At 36.6% G+C, this 17,347-nt stretch overlaps 1 protein-coding gene across 6 annotated transcripts in view; it reads left to right on the top strand.

Annotated features, from left to right (window-relative positions):
* The window catches only part of piezo2b (piezo-type mechanosensitive ion channel component 2b), a 125,174-nt gene that overhangs the window by 26,363 nt on the left and 81,464 nt on the right, over window positions 1-17,347 (top strand). For all 6 annotated transcript variants that reach the window (XM_088014584.1, XM_088014580.1, XM_088014583.1 and 3 more), the window contains exons 3-5: window positions 342-467; window positions 11,205-11,247; window positions 16,409-16,571. In XM_088014584.1, the coding sequence (XP_087870710.1) occupies window positions 342-467; window positions 11,205-11,247; window positions 16,409-16,571 (332 nt within the window). The remainder of the gene's footprint in view (window positions 1-341; window positions 468-11,204; window positions 11,248-16,408; window positions 16,572-17,347) is intronic.

The following is a 17,347-nucleotide window of genomic DNA, read 5'->3' on the forward strand; positions in this document are numbered from 1 at the left end:
AAAGGCCTTGCGGTCCACCAGAATGTTTATTTAGTTTCTCTAAGTCGTGCCAGCTTTTTGCCAGGATATGTTTTGTGATTATCTGTAAAATCCCTCCCAGTTGCTGCCGTCTCAGTGTAAAGCACATTATATCAATAGAAACCAGCTGCACATTTTTAATGCATTCCTCAAAAACTGCTGTTTAAAAACAGAGAAATACCAAGAACACACACACAAATATATATATATATATATATATATATATATATATATATATATATTTTTTTTTTTTTTTTTTTTTTTTTTAAAGGAAATTATTGCGTGAATGTGTTGAACTCACTATGCTGCTCCTTCCTGTTTAGGCCACACAGGGCGTCTGCTGCAGTCCCTCTGCTTCACCAGTATGTCCTTCCTGCTGCTGCACATCATCTATCAGATTACCGTCAACAGCCTCCTGGCCGGCAACTCCATCTCCTCCAACTTCAGCTGTGAGTACACTGCAGCCTTTGTGGTTGAAGCTTTAAGGCAGAGCGCCGTTGTGTGCAGAGGAACCGAAGCACTTGGAATAATCTGAGAACGGACCTGAGAGATGCACTGCAAAAACACAAAATCTTACCAAGTATTTTTGGTCTAGTTTCAAGTGTAAATATCTTTGTTCACTTGATTTAGCAAGATATACAAGCTTGTTTAAGTCAATAAATCCTTAATATTGATGAAAAAGTACTATTCTCACTGGCACTTTTAAATAAAATGTCTTGGGGTGCGTTCACACTGCAGCCTGAAGTGACTCAATTCCGATTTTTTTGACGTAATGCGATCTGTATCCGATCTTTTCATGGCAGTGTGAACAGCACAGGTCGGATTCTTTTTCGAATGTGACCCATATCCGATACGTATCCGATTCAAATGCGACCTAACGTCCAGGTCGCATTCATCCGAACTGAACGTCACTGATTCTCAACAAATCTCACTATTCTGCATCCTGATAAGCGCAAATGGGAAGAAAAACAATAACCATGACGGACAATATGAGGATTAGGTTGTTAATATGCTGCTCCGGCCGGATAACTACTTCAAATATGTAAGCTGAGCTCCACCGTTAGCCTCCATGTTTACTTCCGCAAACACTGAGCACTTCTTATTATTATGGCAGTTGGCAGAACACTGAGAACGCTGACGCTATTGCGCCCTCTACTGCGGATGCGGGACACTTTCAGGTCGTTTGCCCGTTCACACTGCAGAACGCATACAGGTCGCATTTACTGGCAGTGTGAACGGCCCCGGCAAAAAAAATTGGAATTCCCAAAAAATTGGAATTGAGTCACTTCAGGCTGCAGTCTGAACACACCCTTGTTATAAGTGAAATAATCTTCCAGTTAAACTGATAAAAACAATATCAACACTGCAAAAGCACAAAATCTTATTCCTTCACTACAAAAAAAATTGAAAGTATTTAATTTCCCTTTGGCATCAAAAACACAAAAATCTTACCAAGTATTCTTTACCTATTTTTAGTGTAAATATCTTCTTTACCTATTTTTAGTGTAAATATCTTAATACACTTGAATTAAGACAAAACTAACTTACAAGGAACTTTTCATCAAAACATAGTAGCTTGTTTTAATTCAGTAGTTCCTTAATATTAATTTTAATGGGATTTTCTTGCATTGTAATCAGACATTATTGCCATATTAAAAGTGAAAAGTCTTTTGAACTAATACTTTTTCAACAACATTAAGGAATTATTGACTAAAACTTACTGAAAGCTTCTTTGTATGTTAATTTAATTTTAAATGGAAGTGTGCTAAAATATTTACACTAAAAACTAGACAAAAATTTGTAAGATTTTGTGTTCAGTTCAATTCAAAAATACTTTATTGACCCCAAAGGGAAATGAAATACTTTCAATTACTTTTTTGCAGTGAAGGAATTATTTTCTCTAAACAATTTTGCTGAAAAGTTACTTGTAAGTTAGTTGTGTTTTATTTCAACTGTAATAAGACATTTGCAGTAGAAACTACACAAAAATACTTGGTAAGTTTTGTGTTTTTGCAGTGTAGAGGTCCCTCCCTTGCTCTTGTCTGTCTGAAAGAGAGATGAGAAAACATCTTAGTTTGATAAACTACAGATCCGTCTGGTATTTACATTTTCCGACAGCAACACAAAAGCAGAGCCGATGCTTTAATTCAGGCTGAACTGCCTCCAGATATTGGTGGTTTGTGTCCCTGAATGGAGGAAATCTGCAGCTTTGCCATGTGTTTCTTCATGTCAGACATGTGTGTCTCATTAATCCTGCAGGCTGGTTTCTGTTTGAACTCTGACCTCTGCAACTGAAGGAGGAGCTTTTTCTCAACCTGAAACAAAAAAAAGTGGTTCATATTTTTTAGAAATATGTCCAATTCTTTCATATTTTCTGATTTTCTACAACTTTCTGTAACTTTTGTTACAAAAGTGTTATTTACCACAATCTAAACTGTAGTTTCTGAAGTTTCTGTTACGCAGGTTGGTTTAAAAACATACAGGTAAGTAACTTACTTTCTAAAATGCATTTGTAACACTTTGAAACTGATAACTGTTCCTGGAAAGTAACTGAGGTTATTGGTCATAACATCAATATTTACATTGGATATTGACATATTGATATCTGTCCAAATGTTTGCCTTGGTGCAGCCCTAATTTCTTTTGTTGGTTGTAGGTGTTTGCTTCTGTTTAATGTAATTGCAGGATTTCTCGTTTCCAGCGGTTTTTTTGTTTTGTTTTTTTTTTTGCTTTTTGTTTGTGTTTTGGAGTTGACATCATTCATGTCTTTATAGCATATTTTTGTCATTTCTTATAGATTTAAAGTTTATAACACAGCCAATTAAATTAACACTTTATAATTTATTTGGAAAAGTTAATTTAGAGGAAGCTAATGTTTTTCAGAAGAACAAAAGAGCTGAAGAGATAAGTGAAAAATTAGTTCCTCTATTAGCGGGTTAGTGGACGTTCTTCCAGTTCTTTTTAAAGTCTGTTTGGCTGTGAACACAACAGTTTGACCTCAGTCACATGAAATAAGACTACATTTTGCTATCATTTTTTTCCCCTTAGGAAAACACTGATTTACCACTGATTTAAACATTAGTTTTTCTGAAACTTAAAAGTCACTTTCTGGAATTTATCAGTTTCTTCTCTTGGACCTTACAGATAAAGCTGTTAACTGGTTTAGGTCAAAGCTTAATCGTGGCCCATTATTTTAAATGTTACTGTCTAAGAAAACAAATGTTACTTTCTGAATCTTCCAGCATTTTCCTTCTGGAGCTTACAGGTTAGTAGATTCTGGTCTCCTGGAGTTCAAATAGTACTTCCTTTACTTGCAGTGTTGTTTCGCAACCCTTCCCTGAATTTCATTAACTCCCTTGAACCACACGGTGAAGAAAAAAACTAAAATGTTGCAAGCAGAATAAGCTACTCATCCACTGTTGGAAAGGTGTAATAGCTGGCTTCTGGGCTTCTCAAGAGACCCGGTATCAAGCTATAAAATTTGAATGTGTCTAGACGGGGACAGAGTCTGACCTTGTGCTCTAATGACTTGTTCTTTCTAATGAGAGGAGCTTGCTTTGCTCGGTTGAATCCCGGCCAACTCGGAGCACAGAATGAACCTTATCACCTCAGGTGGAGACACACAGAGCCGTTCAGAGGCCAGAGGCTAAATATGCTCTTTATTACCAGATTCTCAGGGGCAGTGAAATGTTTTTGTTTTTGCACATCATAAATTCTGTCTACTTTATCTCACTTTGCAATTTTCACGCAATGATCTCGTATTTTATGTTCATGTTCAGGTGTTAAAATGACTTTTGTCTTGCCAGTGCACAGAGTTATTTTATGAGGATATTCAAGATGTTTTGGGGTAATTATGTGGCAGGATTTTGTTTCATTTTGTTTCTTACTGTGGAATCATAAACACTGTCTTTAACTGGGGATTGGTTTGTAGTGCTTTAAATGCATTTCAAATCAGTTAAAACTATAATGTTCAGTTAGGGTTGAACTGAAAAATGTATCACAATACAATCAGTTCATGTCAGTTGATATTCATAATTCTCGATCTTGATAATTACTGATTAGCTTTTTGTTGTAAATATAAATAACTGGTGGCACGACCTTTCCTGTTTTATTAACAGTTTTCACTCCATGTCATTGTTTTTTTATTTTATTTTAAGTAGGTATTGAGGTATTGTGGCAAAACCTAAAACTGCTGCTGCGCCAGTTACTCAACAGGTCGTTGCTAAGCAACCAAAAAGAGTGAGAGAGTTACTAAGTAACCAAAGAGTGACAGAGTCAGTTGATTCCACCAACTGTGCTCAACTTTAATCAGAGTATAATTATTAGCAACACAATTTTCTTAAAATGTAAAATGCAGCACAAAGTATTTGTCTTTTTATAACCAAGCTTTTATGGTAAGTAGAGTTTATTCAGAAACTTTTACTGAAAACCCAACTGTGCTGCATACAAATCACAGAAAGCATTTTTAAAGAATGCGACCCAAATCCTGTTCCTGTACTGATATTAAATTTGTGAACCCAAGGAAAGTGAAAACCAGATGCTTTTCTTTTAATACAGCAAAAATGAAAAATACTTTTGATGTTTTGGACGTGGACTTTGGTCAACGATTTTGTCCCACGTGACAAAATGCTTGGACACCCCTGAATTAAATGATTTCTTGCTTCTGCAGGTCTGGTATTAATCAGGTCTGTGTTGAACCTGAACATAGCTGCCAAAACATTTAACATTTACAGTTTAAGAACATTATATTTATTTACTGCATGACCACCATGTTGAAGACTTTTTATTTGTAATCAGGGTAAAATTATTACAGATATATTGTTCTTACAATGGAACATTTTAAATACCAGGCTAAATATGTCATTTTATAATCAAGCTGTCATAATAAGCAGTACCACGTCTATCCAGAGACTACTATATTTATTTACTGCAGGTTATTTATTAGCTTATAGTGCAGTGAAAAAGTTTTTATCACCCAGATTTTCACTTTTTATTTTGCTTCTGAGGATTTAGACATTCTTGTAATGTTTTAAAGTGATCTTAAATAATAATAAAAAAACAAGTCTTCCAGACTTTCAGAAGGTATTTTAAATTTTCTTTGGACTGTTTTTAAAAAACATTTTTTGTCTGATTCTTGTACCTCACAATGACAGTATAATCCTCCAAACGTGTGAGGAACAATGGGAGAAAAGCAGAATTGTCAGGATCAAGATAGACTGAATCTGAAAGTCATAGCCATAAATTAAAACTGTATTTTATTGTTTTTATTGTTGCAGAAACTTCCAAACTACTTTTGTCTGGTTGTTTTTTTGTAGTGAGAAAGGAAGTCTGATATTACGTGCGTACTATTTATGACGAGATGCCTTATCTCAGATTTCTATATCTGGTATTTAGTCCTCCTGACACGCTTTTCCTTTTGGCAGCCGAGTATAAACAGGGAGTCCTCCTTCTCCGTGAAGTGCTTATTTTCCCTCTGGAAAACCCAGTGGACTTCCTTTTGTTTTTGGAGGCCAAAAACACCTCGAGATCTCTGAGCTGAGCTAAGCATGAACTAGAAAACCTTTCCTGGGAGAGCTAACCCCTCCAGCTGTTAGGGCAGGGTCAGGGAATGGTCACCAGATGAGCCGTAGCCGGCTTCCTGTGCAGCCGTCTTTCATTCCTACGCGCTGACTTGACAGGGATGGAGCCGCGTTTACAAACTGTTTGTGTTAGTCATGAAGGAGCTCCAGGTGGGTGGAGTTTGTTGCAGGTCATGTTGACTTACTTGTCACCTCTCTGACTTCCAGATATTTCCTGCAATTGTCCAAAATTCTCTGTAGTCCTTAATGCTGATTCCCAGAAGTGTGACATCTTAGGAGGTTAAACCAAGTCTTTGAACTCATAGGGTTCATTCACACCTTACCTGGTTAGTCCACTTTAATCAAACTAGTTTGTTTGTCTATAAAGCCTGTACGTTTGAGGAGCTTTGAATGTGCAACGTAAAGCAGACCATAAGCAGGAAGTGGACGATAGCACGGGGCTTTCTGGGTAAATACAGGCAAAACAAACGTGTGCAAATGGGAGAAATGGCTTGTGGTCTTTTACCAAAGAGAAAAGAAAAATCCTACAACCGCAGAAATCTGGCGCTACTCCATTTTTGTTTACATTTTGTGAAGAAAGAAGTTTGGTTCAGTGTCTTCTTCAGAGGCTTTTGTGTCATTTCCTTCAGTGGTTCTTGGTGCAGCGCCCCCACAGGCGAGGAGGGGAATAGGTTTTTCAATTAGTTTGGCTCTGTGGTTCGTTTTCACAGTGCAGTGTAAAAGCGAACCACAGCAGCTGAAAATGGTGTTGTCTCATCTAATAGGTAGATTTGGTTTGATTGGGAACCAAAATAGCAACATTTCACATTTTGGAAAGGACAAGTCATTTCTTCCGCTAGCACTAGATTCATGCTTGTTTTGGTTGTATTTACCCAGAATGCACTGTGCTGTAGTCCACTTCCTGCTTTTGGAATGGTCTCCAGTCCACTTGGTGTTCTCATATGCATTTGAACCGCACCAGAGTTCACTTCAACGGACCGAGACCAATGTTTTTGGGCAAACCACAGTTCACTTTTGTGGTTCATACGTCCCCAAACGAACCAGACTTTCTAGACAAATGGACTGGATTTCAAATAAAGAGTTCTAAACGGGGCTGGTGTGAATGAACCTTCAACTAATGCCTGCTCACATGTTGATGCTTTACTTTTACAGTGTGTGAAAAAGAGTAACTGGCATTTGGCCTACAGAGATATAAGAGTGCAGAAAACTGCTGCATGGAGGTTTACAGCCCGGGCAGCACAAAGGGAGTTTTATGATGCTGACATAAAGTCTGGAGAACAGGTATTTTCGGTACCCAGCTGAGGTGAAACGCTGGCCCCAGCTCGACAGACTGAAAGTCTCAAACTTTCTTCCAGAAGTGCCTGTGCTGAGCTCTGTTTGTTTTACACAATATTCCCCAGTCATGCTACGGATCAGACTCTACCTCATTTTACCTCTGGCATTCCTCAAGCATGAAGTCACGCTCAGGATGGGGGGTTTCCTCCCACACCTGAAGGTTTAGTGTTGTCAGGGAGAAATTACGTGTTGCAGATGTTTGGATCTGGGACTCATTCAAACAGGCTCGGTTTTGCTTGCCTTCTCTGGATTTTATTTGAACTTTTGAATGGCATACTGTGACCTTACCTTCATAAGTCTTTAAGACAACATAAAGAGACCTTATTTTCATCTGGATGATCTGGCTTTTAATTACATTTAATTGTCCTACTAATTCTCTTTAAAGCATACAAGTTCAAGTGTTTCTAACTTACTCTGAAAAGATATGAGATCATTCTTATGGATCCTAGAGATTACTTTCAACTAGACCTAAACAATAAATCAATAATATAGATTACGATATACAGCTGATCAATATGTTTGATAGATTATTCAATATGTAGAATTTTCACTCAACACTGATTCAGAACCGCAGTGCATTCTGGGGAATGTAGGCAGAGGAAAGACGGCTTAACAAGGCTGGTGGAATCAACTCATTCATTCTTTGGTTACCTAGCAACTCACTCATTCTTTGGTTACCTAGCAACGACTCTTTGAATAACTGGCACAGCAGCAGTTTAAAATTCCACAATAACGGCTTAAAAGTAAAAATTGACTATTGAGAGAAAACTGCAGATAAAACAGGAATAGTCATACCAACGATTTGGCAGTATTTCAGATATTCAGAACAAACAAAAAAACTAATAAATAATTATTGACATTGACTGAAATGAAGCGCTTATATTTAAGTTTTTCAGCCATATCGTCCAGCCCTACTTTTCTGCAATACTTTAGTTTATCTACACTAAACGTAGATTACACTGTCTGTGGGTTTCTATTTTTTTGTTCAGCCTTCTGCTGTAAATTACTCATCCTGTGAAACGTGAAAACAATCAGCCACAGACTGAAATATATTGAAAACTAAGTTTTGAACCTGTTCTTTTTTTCTAAATTCTAATCCAGAGAGATTGTATCATATTTCTCCCACATAGATTGTAAAAAAGAAAAAAGCTGGGCAGTAATTTGACTCCTTGCTCCTTTCTTCCCTTCTGAAATGATGCCGATGTCTCCATATTGTCTCTAGACTCCATGATGTTAATCTTAGTTTTGTAAAAGGTACCAGAGGAAAAATAGCTGTTCTTTCTGTTTTATTTTTCGGTGCTGGTTATCGCTGATAAGTCTGTCTGTCCTCCTTCAGAGAGGTTTTACCATTGGGAGGATCAGTGTGGAGCTGGACAGATAAGTTTTAACAGCTCAGTATGACTCGGGGTGAAGTGCTCCATGTCAGGGATTAGTCATTTGGCCGCCTCCGATTGCAGATGTTTCTTGCCCTTTTAAATTTCACAACAAGACATTTAGCGGCCTCCCACTGAAATGTCTTCTCTTGTTTATCAACCATAGTTCCTGGTGGAAAAAAAGTCAGACTCAGAGCTTCCAGCTTTGGCAAAAATAGAAGGAGTTTTGAAACTCTTTGAAATTATGAGACATTTTTGTTAAAGCTGATTCTTTAAAATGATTTCACTTTCAAATGAACTATGAGTCAAATGAACCAATCGCTTTGAGAAACCCTGCCTGCAAAACTCACTCTGCCTTATGTGAAATCCGTAATACTTGTTGTTGTTTTTAACAACAGATAATGAAAACTCATACTTCTTTGGTTATATATATATATATATATGAGTTTTTGTGGTACACTTGTGCTTGTCAGAGAGTTATTACTAACTTTTTATTTTCAAGCAGCTGAGGAAGGGAGCTAAGGGAGTTTTCACACATGATTTTAGTCTCAGTTCGATTGGGGACCAAAGTTGCAACAGTTGTTACATATTCAGCTGGTGTAGTTTGCTTTACACTGCAGTGTGTCAAATTAATCAAACCCTTAGAAAAACCTGTTCCGCTTCTCACCTGTGGTGGCGCTGCACCAAGAACCATTGAAAGAAATTACAGGAAAACCTCTGAAGAAGACATGACATGTCTTCACAAAATGTAAACAAAGTGATTTTAATGGTTGTAGGACTTCTTTTTTGTCTATGGAGCCATTTCTCCTGCTAATGCTAGACTCTCTGATTGTATTTACCCAGAATGCCCTGCACTGTTGTCCACTTCCTGTTTTTGAAGTGGTCTCCAGTCCACTTGGTGTTCACATATGCATTCGAACCGTACCAAAGTTCACTTCAACTGAACTGAGAATAAGGCTTTCAGACGGATCAGAGTTTTGCTTTTTTGGGCAGGATTCACACCTCCTGAAATGAACCGGACTTTCCAGGCAAACGTACTAGAATTTTATTCACCTTGTGCATATTTGAGACTAAACTGCCAGTCTGGTGGTTTTCTATGGTTTGCCATGCATGCTGTCGCATAACTCAACATGCTTGAAGGCTCCTTCAGTGAAATTTATATTGGTGCAACTAATTACCACCCGACTAAGAAACTTGGTATGATACTATAATGAATTTCTGACAGTTTTCCGGGACATTACATTTCTGGCAGTACGGTACCTAAACAACGCTAGATTTCTTCTGATATAGTGTCCATATCAGACACTACATCAATAATGATGTCTTTTTATTGTCTTCACTACAATAAGAAGACATTACAGTGTGTTTTTCAAAGAGGAAAAGTGCATGTCTCTTTCTAGAAAATCTTTAGTTTAAATCATTATTTTGTCCTGCTGCTCTGTGTATTTATCATCAGGCTGCAAGCTAAGCTTTTATCTTTATAGTTTCAATTCTTTGGAGATATCGAACCATCCAAGTGACCTTTTTCTGTCTGCGTCCTCTGAAAGCAAAGACTTATTTCACAGTTGTTAACTTAACAATCCCCTCCTAAAAAAGTAGCTGTGGCTTCCACTCATGTGAAACAGAAGATAAACTCAGTTAGATGAAGTGCTTTGTCTGCGATCTCAGTTAAAGCATATTTAACATCAGCAATGCCCTCCCTGCACATTGTAAAGCTGAAACCTGAGTTTACTAAAGTTTAGTACCTCATTATTGGGCCATTGAACCAACAAAGCATTCAGGTACGTCAGTGCAAGTCAGACTGAAGTTATGTTTCCTATGCATTTAAACATGGAGCCAAAAAAACTAAACCTTTGGAGAAATGTAAGGATTCAGTTCAAATTCAAAAACTAAACTAAATTAAGTTTGTGCTGCATTAATGGCACTTTTTTTTAAGTACATCTTGTTAGTATCAAGAAAGGTCTGAAACGATTAATCGGATTAGTCGAGATTAATCAAAAATAACCATCAACTAACATAGCAATCAATTAATCGTTAACTGGGATAACGGATACAAAAAAAGACAATTTGGTGAAAATAAAACATAGGATGTTTTATATAGGACTAAAACAATTATTCATGATTAATCGATTATTGAAATAATTGTCAATTAATTTAGAAATCAATTAATAATTAATAAAAGACTCAAAAAAGCCCATTTGCTGAAAAAACAACATAGTCAGTGCAGTATTTAAGCCAAAGCTGTACAATATATGAAGACATTTTGCATTTAAGATGAACACTTTTGTCTGTAAATATGTTTTAACCAAACCTTCTGAAGTCTCACTTAGTTTTAGCTTCACCAGGTTCAAATTTACTAAACAAAAGCATGTTGTTGCATTTTGGTATCTTGTTGCATTTTATTTTGAAAATTAGTTTAATGATTTATTTATTTGATTTTATTGTATATCAAATATTGTATTAAATATGCTTAAGTGGTTAAATGAAAAATTTGTAATGTGCCAATGTTTTCCTCAGACTACTCGATTAATCTTTAGAATAATCGATAAATTAATTACTACAGTAATTGGTTATTGGACGCATTTTTAACTGCTTTAATTCTTTGCAACCTGGAAACAACAAGCTGTCTAAAACATTTCTCAGACAGTTTTTGACTATATAGTGTTGCAACACACAGCTTCTGCAGATTTGTTTGCTGTACATGTGTGACACATTGCTCATACTGGAAGGTTAGATATCAAAAACATTAAAACTCTCTTGAGGCTCCTGATTTATTTTATTATTTCAAATAATAAACTGTCACTTTTGTCTGTGTAAAAAATCATAAAACTGTTACTACAGTTGCTTTTTGAAGAGTAAAATGTCTGAATATTAAATGTTTTTGTATTATTTGTTCTAGGTTCGTCATGGGAGAGCTCCATACGACAGATTGGCTTTGAGAGGTAAGAAAGTAATTATTTGATCTTAAAGAAAAGAATCATAAAGGATTTTAGAAAAAAGTCACAGCTGAGATTCTGTGGATATTTTTGTACAATATTTTAGAGCATTTGGGTGTTTTGGACATGAATGTTTATTATATTTTGCATTATTGGCTGACGTGCTATTGTGGATTTGCAAACAGTTGTAAATTGATAGTTTGCAAATAAATCTTTTTAATTTATAGGAGCTGGTTGTCATGGGGTGTGGTTGGTGGTGGTGAGGATGAATGCTGAGACCCAGACGATGATGATGAAGATGATTATTTAATGAGAAGCTCAAAACAGTCCAATGCAGGCGGCACAGCAGAGAGAATAGCACACAGCTAATTACTGGTAGCAACTGATAGAGGACTGAAAAACGAGAGCTGACGCCGACACAGGACTTAACCAGTTCTACTGAGACGACTGACGCTGACAAAGACGAGGAACCGACAAGAGACAGAGACAACAGGTGGGACTAAATACACAGAGAGGGTAATCAAGGAATGAGACACACCTGGGAAGCAATCAACGGGAAGACGCAGAAACCGAGACTCAGGACAGAAACTGAACACAGAAAAACCTTAAAATAAATACACAGAAACACGGATCCTGACACTTATAAATGGAGTCTGTTTGGTAGAGGGATACCGTTAAATGGAAACACTTGTTGATTTTCACATGAGTTTGGTATAAGTAGACTTAGGTTACATCTATAATAAAATGCAATAATGTTTTATCCTGACATAAATCAATTGTGAATGTGCAGTAATGTTTAGGGACGTCTGTGCATCGGTTTGGCTGCTTGAATATTTTTCCTGGATCTCATTGATCTGATTTCAGAGGTGAAAGTAAAAACTTTGGCAGCTTCTCTGCAGATTAGAATGATTTTGTTTAGAATTAGGGCTGCAACTAACAATTATTTTGGTAATCCATTATTCTATTGATTATTCTAACGATTAATTGATTAATCAGATTAAAAAGACCGGAACATTCTATAGATTTTTTTATTTAAACACTTAAGACTTTTTAAAAAAATATTAAAAATAGATAAATATGTATTATTTACTGACATATAAATATGTCAGTAAATAATTCAGATCCATTTTTAAATAAAAATGAATATTTTGTCGCCTGAAATGTATTAGCTTAGCTTTCCTCTAATTTGAACCTAAAACTTTACCACTGGGGGAGTTTTAGTTAAATCATGTTTATAGATTAAGGTGTTTTTATTTGAAATGCAAATTGTATACATATTTTGTACAGTTTTAACTTAATTAATGCTCTGAATATGTTGCTCTTTCAGCAAAGGGCCTTTTTTTTGAGTCTGAATAATCCAGTTAACGATTAATAGTTTTCTAAATTAGTTGATGATTATTTCAATCATCGATTAATCACGATTAATCTGATTAATCGTTTCAGCCTTATTCAAATGGAACAAAAGAAAAACCTGTAACACATAAAACTCATGTACTTCCCATGTTTTCACTCTATTCATAAGTAAAATGCTACACAAAGTATCCTATGGCAGCCTCTCAGCAACATTTACCCTCGCTTTTTGCATTTAGCCACACTGGCTAATCTTCTCTCTACCTCCTAACCTGTCCCTTTGTGGATTCTTAATGAAGGCCAAACCCAGTTACTCCTCACACTGGGCTGAAGGGTCTATTTTTCAAGGCTTTTGTTTTCCTCTGCCTGAGCACATCCCCGTGATCTTATTAAATGCGGTCTGTAAGTACGGGAATGTCCGAAACACAGCCACGTCCTATTTTCCAGCACTCATCAGCCCTGGGTGGATTGTGTACTCTACAGTTAAGTGGCGGAAATAGACCCATAAACATTTTCTTCTGCCTGCATTTACCTGTTTGTGCTGAGGATCATATGTAGTGCATATACAATATTTACAGCTGTAATGGCTGCATTTCAACAGCCTGGGCAGAGGAAAATGTTGCTCAAGTCGCATGTAAAGGAGCCTGAAGAAGATGGACAACTTCTGTTCTTTTGTCTTGGTTGTCCAAAATGTCCTACTGCTATATTTTTAAATACATCGATGTCTGTTGATGTTTGAGTCGATGAGAGCCGCTAACTAAAAGAGGCGTTCTGTCAGAGCAAAAACGATAAAGTCAGGAGTTACAGCGTTGTTTTTTCAAATACAACTGGTAAACTTCAGCGCAGTGATGAACTGGTGGTAAGTCGCCATCTTTGTTGTGGTGTGTAGCGTGGATTCGATCTAACCAACCAACAGACAGAAGTTAAAACCTTAAAATGCTCATTTACATGATGAGGAAACGATAAAGTAAAAAGAAGAGACAGAAAAATGTAAAATACACATAAAAAAAAAAATAAAAAACAAGACAAAATATTTATATAAAAAAATTAAGAAAAATAAATACACCAATGAGTAACTAATTTAGAAACTGATTAACTGTTAACATGAGTATACAGAACCAAAAAAGGGCCATTTGATAAAGGTTTTTCTTTTGTTTATTCTAATTAAGACTCAAATGATTAATCGGATTATTCGGGACTAATTGATTATTGATATAATCGTCAACTAATTTAGAAACCGATTATTCTTCAGACTCAAAAAAAGGCCATTTACTGAAAACCCCCCAACATATTCAGAGCAGTAATTAAGCTAAAGCTGTAAAAATATATTTACATTTTGCATTTAAGATGATGACACCTTTATTTGTGAAAATTCCTCAAGTAGCAAAGTTTAGCTCCACCTGGTTCAAATTCGTGAGGTGAATGCTATGCTATTGCATTTTAGGCAATAAAATTTTTATTTTTTTATCTAAAAAAGGATCTGAATTATTCTGTTAATATATTTCTAATATTGTATAAAAATGCTTAAATAGTTAAACGAATAATCTGCAGAATATGCCAATTTTTTTTATCTGGTAAATCGATTAATTGTCAGAATAATCAGTCACTAAAATAATTGTTAGTTGCAGCTCGAGTTGCAACACATTTTGAACTTTCCACACTAGTAGTTTTTCCCTGAATCTGTCTGTAGCGCTGCTGATGTTTTTCTAATTCCCACACATAATACGTGAGGGAAAGTGGGAGTCATTAAAGTTGCCGCCTCAGCGTTGCGTGGCTCTGATGGTTTCCATCTCTTTCATCCTTGTGAGGATGCACAAAGCTTCTCAACAATAAAGGGCATGGAAACAGACGTCCTCGATTAGATTAAACTCTCCAGCAGCAGCCAAACGCCCAAACTGTTTTCTATTCTGACTGTGGATTTTCCATCATGACGATCAACACTTTTTCAACTTTTACTTGCTTTATTTCCACTCAACACCAGGCGTGAGATTGGTTCTGTTTGAAATGACCAGTTGCTTTACAACGGCAGCCAAATCCTCTGCGCTGCTCCGGAGTTACCAGTACGTTTTATTGGGAACTGTTTAATTACACTTGGAGCTCAGCATGAAATGCAAAGAAAAACACTTTGGTGGCCAAACACAGGATGCAACCTGATTGCAGTAAAACTGAAATAGAAATTAGTTTGGATGATTAAAAAGTGAGCGTTTTAGAGGTTCGGAAACCTGTTAGCCATTTGAAGGACAGTTTTTATTTGCTGTAATTGCACATGCAATCATGACACCTTGTAAAACGTGTCCTTTGGCAGCATAAACGCATCAAAGTGGATTATATGGAGCTTGACATTATGGTAGCTGTCATAGCAACATTCTGCAGATGGTGTTTGGGCTCTTGTCAGAACAAACCTTTTCATGTTTGGTCAGACAGAAGAAGATGAAGTCAACACAATATTAAAAAAAATCTAAGAAATCTTTTGGTTTGTTTCAGCTGCTGCTGAAGCAGATTGTTCCACCTAACATGTTATGTTTTTAAATAAATAAGCATGTTTTTATCCCCTAAGCTGAGTTGGAAAAACCCCCAAAAACAAATAAACTTTCTCATGAGTTTTCTTGTTGTTGTTGATGTTTTATGGAATTTCACTCACTTGTAAATTGCATTTGGTTTAAAGGCAGCGAGCTCTGTTTTACTACACAGGGTGGTACTCCACATAAAATCTAATGCATTCAGCACAACACATATTAAAAGAACAATTGCGTAGCGGAAAACCCGACATTTCCCGCGTATTTCGGGTAAACAGGTGGTGTTTTCTGAGAGATATAATTGCTGCACTTATATTTGTTCCCATGAGAGATCTGGCATTCTGCATAAGCCAACATTGAGCAGAAATGTTGAGGAAGTCCATTAAACGTCACACCCATGCTCTATGTTAAGATAGGGCTGGGTAATAAACCAATGGCATTATACATGTGACACCTGATCAATACCAATAGATAATATGTCTGATAGAATATTCAATAAAGAGTATTTTCACTGAACTCCGAGCCAGAATCACATGGCATTCTGGGAGATGTAGACAGAAAAAAGGTTTAGCTGCTCAACTTCTAATGGCAAAGTTGGTGGGATCAATCAACTCACTCACTCTTTGGTTACCTAGCAACTCACTCACTCTTTGGTTACCTAGCAACTCACTCACTCTTTGGTTGCCTAGCAACAACTTGTTGAGTAACTTACGCTGCAGGTTTCACTGCCGTGCCTTATAACTACTTAAAAACAAACAGTGTACTGGAAAGAAAACTGTGTATAAAAGAGGAAAGGTCATGCCACCAGTTTAGCAGCATTTCAGATATATAAAGCAAGAAACTAATCAATAATTATTGATATTGACCAAAATGAAATGCTTATATGTCATATGTTTTGCAAAAGTATTTTCTACTCTTAATGTTTTATATATTTTCATTGGACTTGATGAAATAGAAAGCATAATTTTTGAAGTGGAAGAAAAACTAGAGACAATTTTCAAGATTTTACTTCACAAACAACTGGGTACATTTGTTTTAGGCATCCTGAGAAGTTTGTAGAACCGCCTTTTGCTAAACTTACAGCTGAAAGTCTGCTGAGGCAGGCCTTTTTTGTCAGCCATTTTCTGGCTTACATGGTTATCTAAAGGAAGACGTTAATGAGCTCGCCGAGAAGATGAGCTTATGTGATTTTCCAGCTTTTGTCCTGGAATACAATTCTTCTTTCGAATGTGTTTGGAGTCATGGGAAGTGTGCTTCTGCTTTTCTCACAGCATTTCCTCCATTTCCTGTTTGTCCCACAGTGTTATTGGCGCAGACGCGGGAAACGGTATCCGAGTGTTCATCCCTGACATCGGCATGTTCCTGGTCGGACTCACCATCTGGCTGCTGTGTCGCACTCTGGTCCAGAAAAGGCCGCCTGAGGAAATGGGCCAGTACAACGAAGACTTCGACGCAGAGGAACAAGTAGGTTTCAACTGTCCGGGACCTGCACTGTCTCTCCTGAAGTTACTTAAAGGAGGAAACATAATGTTGTTTTTATGATTCAATAACAGCTGACTAAAGCACCGCTGAAATGTATACTTGGGTTCATGTAGCGCTTGATGGATTCTTTTAATTGTCTTAGCATCTTGCATTTTGTATACATACAAGCTAGAGGCTGAAGCTAACAACTAGTGAGAGTGAGGCCAAGAAGAAATATTACTTCTATTATTATAAAACAATGAAACATAGGTTCTGAAATCCATTATGTAATGGATTTCAGAACCTATGTTTCATTGATTTTGGGCCAAAATGGTTAATCGGATTAATTGGATTAATCGTGATTAACCAATTATTGAAGTATGTGTCAACTATTTTAGTAATCAAATAATTGCTTAGTAGAATATAAAGACTCTAAAACATACCATTTACTGAAAGAACAACTCCTTCAGAGCAGTGAACTGTACAACAAAATATATTTTTCTAAATATTCAACCATTATGACAGGTCTATGGGAGAAACAAAACATGTCCGTCGTATTTTTTATTTTATTTTATGGGTTTTTTTTACGTAAAATTATTCTTGGCTAATGACATTTTAGTCTGGTCAGTTCTACCTATTTGGAGCTGTTTTAGGGGCTCTGTCACTTTAAATCAAATTAAGCTGCTCCTGGCTACGCCCCCCAACTGACCAAATGTCCTAGAACTCTGCTTGAGTTGCTAGGTAACAGGCTGGGCATGGCTGGGGTTGCTAGGTAACGG

Source organism: Poecilia mexicana, unplaced genomic scaffold, assembly GCF_051168715.1.
Source record: "Poecilia mexicana isolate PSO_F unplaced genomic scaffold, ASM5116871v1 scaffold_17, whole genome shotgun sequence".
Lineage (NCBI taxonomy): Eukaryota > Metazoa > Chordata > Actinopteri > Cyprinodontiformes > Poeciliidae > Poecilia > Poecilia mexicana.